The 9,030-nt window shown below is 37.8% G+C and overlaps 1 protein-coding gene across 1 annotated transcript; it reads right to left on the bottom strand.

The window, feature by feature from the left end:
• Positions 1-252: 252 nt before the first annotated feature.
• Positions 253-1,203, bottom strand: LOC126079926 (olfactory receptor 51F2-like). Its single transcript, XM_049891282.1, has one exon. It carries the CDS (start codon positions 1,201-1,203, stop codon positions 253-255), a length of 951 nt encoding a protein of 316 aa, XP_049747239.1.
• Between the last annotated feature and the right edge of the window lie 7,827 nt (positions 1,204-9,030).

Here is a 9,030-nt window from a genome sequence, read left to right as displayed (position 1 = left end):
TCAAGGTTATTGAAAATCTTTCATCTTAAATGAATGTTCTTATTATCATTGTGGTTTTTAAAGGAAAATGGTGATACTCTAAAGGACCTCTAGCTCATAGTCATCTCTCTTAGCCTACAGTCTTCTTACTTGAAATTAAATGATCTTTTTGGTAACTTTCAGCTCCAGCATGATTCTAAACATTTTAACCTCTTGGAGAGTCATTTTCCTTATCTTTAACATGACCAGGACTTGAAAATTTGAAACTCCCATCTAGTTCATTGGCACCCTGGAAAGGAGAACTTTTATCACAGCCCTACGTATCTGTTTGGTCTTCACACTGTAGATGATGGGGTTCATCACAGGGGGGATTAACAGGTAGGCATTGGCAATTAGAGTATGTACATAGGGTGGGGCTTGTTTCCCAAATCTGTGGACAAAGGACAAACTGATCAATGGAATATAGAATACAGAAACAGCTCCAATATGGGAGATACATGTGTTGAAGGCTTTCTTCCTCTCTTCTTGGGATGCGATGCTGAGAACAGTCTTAATGATCAAAACATACGAAAGGACAATGAAAATGGAGTCCACTCCAGCAGTGGTTATCAGGGCAACCAAACCAACTGCACTGTTGGTGCTGGTATCCGTGCAGGAGAGCTTCATCACATCAGGGTGAAAGCAGTAGGAGTGGTGGAGCACGTGGCTACGGCAGTAAGACAATCTTTTAAGAAGTACCACCATAGGAGTCAGGATTAGTGTTCCCCTGGTGATGATTGCTACTCCAATCTGGGCTATTTTCAGGTCAGTTAAAATAGTGGCATACCTAAGAGGATTAGAAATGGCCACAAAACGATCAAAGGCCATGGCCAATAGCACTGACGATTCCATGACAGTGAAGAGTTGAATGAAGAACATCTGTGATAAGCAGGCATTAAAGCTGATCTCCCTGACATTGAACCAGAATATTCCCAACATGGTGACCAGAGTGGATATGGACAGGCCAAGATCAGTGGTGGAGAGCATGGAGAGGAAATAGTACATGGGCTCATGGAGGCTGGGCTGAGTGGTAATGGCAAAGAGAATCAGGCTGTTTCCTGAGAGGGCAGTTACATAGAGAAAGCAGAAGGGAATGGAGATCCAGGTGTGGAAAGCTTCCAGCCCAGGAACACCAGTTAGCAGGAAAATGATGGAAGAGGAAGTGGTATTCTGGAAAGTTGACATATTGAACACAACCTGCAGAATTTTAAGCCTTGAGTCAGTCCTGAAGTCATAAATTGTTTTTATTTATTATATATTCAACCTGAAATTAATTCTTTCACAAAGCAAACATATATAAAAGACAGTATCTATTTTATTTAAAGAGCTCAGGTAGATTGATTAAAAAAATAAGACTGTAGAAAACAAGAAATGAACAAACTACATGAGTATATGGAATTTGAACACAAACAAATGGAAAAATGTTCCATCTTGTTTAAATTCACAAGACTGAGAAGTGATTTATATTCTGACTTCAAGTGATAAGCATTCAGTAAATATATGTTGAAATGAGTCCAAATAGCACATGAAATTTTAAAGGAATAGTTTACTATATTCTGATAAAGTAAATGACTTACTTTAGTTTCTGTAGGTCCAAAAGAGAAATACTCCCTTCATCTCCTGGATACGTTATTTCAATCAAATTTAACATCTTCATAAATAGCTAACATTTATTGAGCCCCTACTATCTGTTAGTAGTTGTGATAACTCCCTGGAAAAGCATGCTATTTGCAACATCAAAACTTGAACTGTACATAAGTATCTTCCATACCACATAAAAATTATGAGCAATTAAGACAACTATACAGAGAATTACTGGGGTACCAAAAGAACAAATAAACCAGCTGTTGTTGAGTTAATTCTGATTCATGACGACTCCATGTGGGTCACAGTAGAGCTGCTCCATAGGGTTTTCAATGGCTATGATCTTTCAGAAGCAAATCACCAGTACTCTCTTCTGAGTCACCACAGTTAAAAGCCCAGCACTTAACTGTGCCACCCAAGCACTCCTTACTAGAGTAGAGAAGGTCTTCAACCTATTATAGATAGTTTGGTCTTCTGAATTTTTAAACTTGTGTCCATGCGATTTTGTACAATTGCATAGTCTAAGCTTTGTGTTCAAGCATGGTGTCTGATATTTACCAGCAGAGTTATCACTTGACAAGTTATTAAATTGTTTTATACCTCAGTTTCCCCATCTTTAAAATAATAATGATACAAAACGTACCCCATAGTATTGTCAAGAGGTGTATGTGAAAAGCTTGGTAGAGTACGTGACTTACATAAATGCTCACCAATATCAGCTCCTAACAAGTAAAAAGAAAATTTTAAATTAAAATCTTCACAAAACATTTATTTTTCTTCCTTTTCCTACTTCTAGTCCCACTTCCTTTCCCAGTTATTATCTACTTGTCTTTTTGTCTGATAGCTCATTAAAAAAAAAAAAATAGGAATATTGTCTAAGCCTGATTTAGGCAAAGTCCATTGGTTAATATCCTCCTCATTTGGTTTCTTCTTCCTCCACATGTTTTTCTTGTCTTTTATTCATTGTTGCCTGATTCAGAAGAAAAAACTCTTGCTCCTTTCCAAAGGCAACCCTACTACCTAGCCTCTCAGTAAGTTTTAGACCTTATTTTTGTTTAACATAAAACATTACTGAGCAAACAATGGAATCCAGACTGGCTCTAGATACTGTGAATACAGAACCTAATTAGATATGACACTTGCTTCAAAGACCCTAACTGAATAGTGAGAAAAACAAACTCGTAAATAAACACATCAAATGCAGTAAATAATGATGTGCGGTGTATATAATAATGGAACTGTTTTTAAAATCCAGAGGTTATGTATATGAGAAAGTGATTAAGAAGTGTTATTGGGGGGTTAAACAAAGGCTTACTACATAAGTGTAGGATACTTGTACAGAAGATGGTAAGTGTAAACCACCATTAAAGATGGTCTAAGTTTTTTTTTTTTTAAGCAGGTCAAAGGCACGGAGTTTCAGATATTTTAGTAATGGCACTATAGTGTAAGATATAAAGTACTGAAAGGTAGTGTCGATAGGTAATAGGGATCAAGTAGGTAATTATCTTGCCATTTTTGAAAAGGTAAGGACTTTGGACAGTTTGTAAACATTGAGAAAAGAATGGATGAATACAGCTCTTTCTTCTCTGGGAAATAATCCTAATAATTTTTCCGCCTTCTTTTTCTCCCCCTCATTGATTCTAATTTACACCATTACCACATCCTAAGGAGCCCTGGTGGCAGAGTAGTTAAACACTCAGCTGCCAACCAAAATGTCAGCAGTTCAAACCCACCAGCCACTCTATGGGAGAAAGATGTGGCAATCTGCTTCCATAAGGATTTACAGAAGTGGAAACTCTATGGGGCTGTTCTACTCCGTTCTGTGAGTAGAATCGACTCTACAGAAACAAATTTGGTTTTGGCTTGGTACCAGAATCTACAAGCATGACAAATTCTCTCTCAACCTAAATATAATTTTCAAAAACACTTTGCTTCCCTGTTACACTTATCTCCACCCCTTCATCAACAACTCATTGAATGAGCTGTCTACCTTTATTTTCCTCTTTATCAGTTCACACCTGTAGTTGAAATCTGTGTTCTTTTTTGACCAAAACATAGCCTGTTGTGTTTGTTTTCTATTGCTGAGTAAAAAAAAAAAACTACAAATTTAGTGGCTTAAAACAACATCCATTTATTATCTCACAGTTCTGTAGATCAGAAATCCAGGCACAGAAAAGCTGGCTTATCTATGCAGGGTCTCACAAGACTGAAATCAAGGTGTCAGCCAGGGCTGCATTCTTATCTGGAGCTCAGGGTTTTCTCCCAAGCTCATTTAGGTTGTTGGCAGAATTTAGCTCTTCGTGGTTGTAGAACTGAGATCTCCGTTTCTGGCTGTCTGTTGGTCAGGAGTTGATCTCAGCTTGGGTTTTTTTTCCTAGAGGCTACCTTCTGTCCTAGCCATGTGGCCCTCTCACGACATGACAACTTGCTTCTTCAAAACCAACAAGAGAAACTGCTTCTTGTCTCTTTGACAGTCTCATGTGATTTGGTCAGGCTCACCCAGGATAGTCTCTCTTTTGAGACTATTGCTTCACTCAAAGTCAAGCAATCAGGAAACTTAATCCTTTCAAGACCCAATTATTTTCTGCTTTGAATTTTTTGTTGAAACTGTGTGTTTTCGGTAGTGGAATGCATGTTGAGTCATTGGGTATGTTTAAATTTTTGGTTGGTAATAGAGATTTTGAGAAATATTTTGTGAAATTACATGATTTGTGGGAGCCCATCTGACCCGTCGGTCTTGGGTAGCAGGTTTTATTGCGGGGCACCTTCCATTTCAGTACATGGGGCATCTCTGGTTTTGCCTAATACCCCAGACATTTTGTTTCAACAAATGCTTCTTTCACCTTTCACTGTTACACAAGTCCCCATTGGAGGCAAGCCAACACTTTCAGTGGGGAAAAGTATACTACCAAAGAACTCCAGAGGCATAAAAACAGGGTGGGATACCATATGTTCCACGAGTCACAAAATTAATTATATCTGCAAAACACCTTTTTTCATAAAACGTAACATAATCACAGAACTGATATGTTCACAACCATTACTGGCTATGAATACTCAATGGCTGAGTATAATTCAGGGCATGAACACTGGAGGGCAGGAATCTTAAGGGCTCTTTAGAATCTGCCTACCACAACCTTCAAGGCCATCCAGTCTCTTTAGAGGTTCAACTTTTGAAGTGTTCCTTGATTAACCATCCTTACCCTCCAGTTCCACACTCTTAGCTTTTGCAAAAACTACAATATTCTCATAAGTAATTTTCCTGCTCTGAGTTTCAAGTGTTTACAGACTTTCTCTATGTTGATGCCAGTGTGATGTTTCTAAAATTCATCTTCATACAGAACCTTCCCTTGCCTTCAATCTGAAGTCATAGCACTCAAGTCTCTTCCCAATCTGACCAAAATCCGTTTACTGCTACCTACACTATCCCCTGCCTCATGCGCCTTTTGATGTATTCAATCTGGGCTTTTCTCAATTCACCAAACTACAAAATATAGCAAGTTCTTTCACATCATTGTGCCTTGCTTAATTCAAGAAGTTCATTCTTCTTTGAATGAGCTTAGAGTCTTTAGAATCCTTACTTGGTCCACTGAATCATTTATAAATTCCACATGAATTTATTTATTTTAGGAAGCATTTTGTGACTTTATTTCGTCAAGTCAGAAGAAACGACTTCTATTACTGGATTAACACCTTTTTACATTATACATGTACACTAGTGCTTATTTCATTGTTTCACCATGAATTATATGCAAATATGCGTCCCCAACTGGACTAAACTACTGGCAGGCTGAACATTGCTTATTCATCACTATATTCCCAACGCCTTGCACTGTATTCAGTACAGTGTGGGCAGGCAATATATACTTGCTGATATAAAGTAAATCCAAGGGTTGTAAACTGACCAAGGATTCTGGATGTATCACAGGATCTCAAGAAATTCCAGTTTTGTCTATTCGAATCAGCCTGTGTCGCCTGAAATGACATGTGTGACTATTTTAAGAATCTCACTGAGCTCTTCCTTGCTTACACAAACTGAGTATTTGTGTATTTCATATATATGTTGTATTTTTTTTTCTGATGAAAGATTGTCATTGCACCATATAGTAAACATTTGTGCCCCCCTACACACACAATTGACTCGACAGCAATAGGTTTTTACACACACACAATCTGTTGATAGTAATTTTCTTCTGTTATGATGATGATAATTGTGTCCCACTGTAAGGGCATGCCACAGGTTCTGTTCTGGACTACCTCAGTTATCTTTCTTCTCCAATTACAAGGAATCAGCAATATGGATATACAGTCAGGCAGCCCTAAGCTAAAATGCTGACTCTACCACCAACTACATGGGGAGCAACAAATAAGAACTCTATATCAGGTTCCTCTTCTATGAAATTGGTAGCTCACTAATAGCATTAAGTGGAAAGGATTAAAGGAGATATCACTTGTAAAGCACCAAATATACTGACTACTTACTACATAGGAGTCCTTTGATAATGGTAGAGGATAATGAGAATGGTGGTAGTGGCAGCTGGCCTTAAGTGACAGTTTTCAAGTGTGGTACAATTAACCAGAAAACTCATATCAAACCAATTACATGAGCATGTTATCAACTTACTCTAAGCAATAAGCCAAATAACTCATAGACCAACTATGCCCCATCGCTTAGACTGTTCTCACTATCCAGATAGTGCAAAGTTCAGGGAAAGAGCTTTCCACAATTTCCCCCAGGCTCCCATGACAGCTATTTGCATTTAATAAAATCTTCCTCATTCTTAAAAGATGCAACTATGTATAAAGCCTGGTATTTCCTTTGAATGCAGCAGTTTCACTTACAAAGTATGAAGGTGTGTTCCTTCCTGCCCTGATATCCCAGAAAAGACCTGAGAAGCCAGGGAGTGCTGTACTCAGGGATAGGTAGCATATATAAGGAGTCATGATGAGTCAGGCTGCTTGGTGTCACTTATTAATAAAACACTTAATGGAGATTTTTGTGGCCCCTAGAGTGCAAAACTTCCCAGGGGCTTATTCTACCTCGTGCCTCCCATCCGCTTCTACTTCAAGACACTTACTTTTGTAGTTTCCATCCAGTGGCTACTGTTATACTTCTTTGATCTTATGTCTTGATAAGATATTGTTAAAAGTAAATTTTTGAGTGAAAACTCCTAGGCAAGGTACCTCCTGTATCCATGAACTGACCTCTCATTCCTATATTACCTCCATCCCCAGCTGAAAAGGTATCGTCTCCCAAGATCACTTGAGTGAATTTTGTCTTTTTTTTTTTTTCTTCTAGGAAATATCTCTGCTTCTGCCAGGAAAAAAAAAAAAAAAAGTCATTTATTCTTTCATCAAACACTAAATAGCTATCACATTCCAGGTTTTTGCACTGGTAAACAGAATAGTACAGAGTCCCTTTCCTCCAGGGTTCACAACCTAGTTAGGAGGAAACACTTAAAACTCAGTGATTACAACAGGGTATACTTATGTTGAGAACATAGGATAAAATGTTGAGAACATAGGATAGTAGGTATTTAACCTGCAGGAACCAGCACCCGTTCTGTCTGGGAGACCGGGAAGCACAGAGCAAAGACAGAATAAAAAGTGATTAATAACATATTCAAGGAGAACTGGTGACACAGTGGTTAAGCGCTCAGCTGCTAACGAAAAGGTGGGCAGTGCAAACCCACTAGCCACTCCATTGCAGAAGGATGTGGCAGGAAAAGGTGGGCAGGTCTACTTTGTTCTATAGAGTCGCTATGAGTTGGAATCGACCAGACAGCAAGAGGTTTGGTTTTTTAATAACATATTCAGCACACCTGCAATTTGTTGCATGTGGGAAAGTAGATGGCAAAAAAAGCTAAAAAGAGAGCCCGGATCCATGTCAGGAAAGATGTTTTAGGCCTGCTAAGGCATTTGAAAGGATCCCTAGTAGCACAATGGTTAAGTGCTCGGCTGTTCACCAAAAGATCAGGAATTTGAACCCGGCAGCCACACCATGGGAAAAAAGACCTAGCTATCTACTCCCATAAAGACTCACAGCCTAGGAAACCCTATGGAGAAGTTCTATCCTGTTCTATAGGGTGCTATGAGTCGGAATCAACTGGACAGCAACGGAATGTTTTTCTTTTGTATTGTATCGTATCGTATCGTATCGTATTGTATTGATTTCCCTGCTTCGATGTCAATAACAATCCAAAAAGAATATCAAAGTTTTCTCTTAAGCCACAGTTAATTGGTTATACAGAAAGATCAATTTAGGAAACATTCTTAAGCAGAACGTTAATGAGTTCCTACAACCGCGGCAGAGCACCTCATCATTTACACTTCCTAATTCTCTACTCCAGGTTAACCAGACTATTATTCAGCAATGGCTCAGATAATTTAAACAAGCACTGCTTCAGAAGGTCTATAAATAGAAGCAAAAACTGAAAAGGTATGGACTTCCTTATTGGATGATGTTGAATTCAGAGTATAACACAGCTGGTAGGAAAAGTGAAAAGCGTAGCCTGTGGCGGTATACATACTACTCAATGCTGCAATACTAAAAGGAAAAAAAAATTAATTTTCTATTTTTTTTAGTATCAATTTATAAAGAAGATAAAAGAATATACTTTTAAATGTATTTTATTAAGGTACATATGACTATATCATTCTATATTGTCTAACGCTTCATGACTTGCATTTATTATTGCAGAATAAGTCAAAGTTGTTGCTTTCATAAGAACATTCTCCAATACAATTTTTTTTTTAAATCCACAAATATGTTTGCTCTATCTTCAAAATTCTCCTTTTTTGAAGCTTGTCCTGAGCACCCAATGAAATTTGAGGCACTTGTGCTTATGCTCTGACCACTTAGATCTGAATGTGGGTTATGTCTCTTGTTAAGCAGTGAACTGCTCAGAACTATGAAAATATTTCTCAAGCTAAGTGCTTCCTGGATTTTTCTTACTAGCTCAGATCCTTCCTGGGAAAGAGAGAGAACGTCTTCTATGATTCCTCTTAGCATCTGGTACAATGTTTTATTCACAGTAAATTCTTTATAAGGAAAGAGTGATTAAAATATTGTTTCAACTTGGATATGTTTGGTCAGATTGTAAACACCCTAAAAATAGAGACTGTGTCTTTGCTGTTCACTGTTTAAACCCTAGTGCTTAGCATGATGTTTGGCAAACTAAAGACGCTCAAAATAAGTAAGGGGAATATATTCAAAGTTATGATCAAATAAATGCAATTCGATAAGCATATATTAAATATCTATTATTAAGTCACTATGCTTGAGTCTGTGAAAGATATAATAATCTCAAAACACAACTTTTCAAAAAGTTTCAAGTCAGTAAGGAAAGAGAGACCTGACTACCTCTAATACAAGACTAATACAGCTCTGTAATGTCTCTCTGAGACAGAAAAATTAGTGGGAACCTA

The sequence above is a fragment of the Elephas maximus genome, chromosome 7 (genome assembly GCF_024166365.1).
Source record: "Elephas maximus indicus isolate mEleMax1 chromosome 7, mEleMax1 primary haplotype, whole genome shotgun sequence".
Classification (NCBI taxonomy): Eukaryota; Metazoa; Chordata; class Mammalia; order Proboscidea; family Elephantidae; genus Elephas; species Elephas maximus.
The sequence above is the reverse complement of the archived record's forward strand: the minus strand, read 5'-3'. Positions and strand labels throughout refer to the sequence as shown.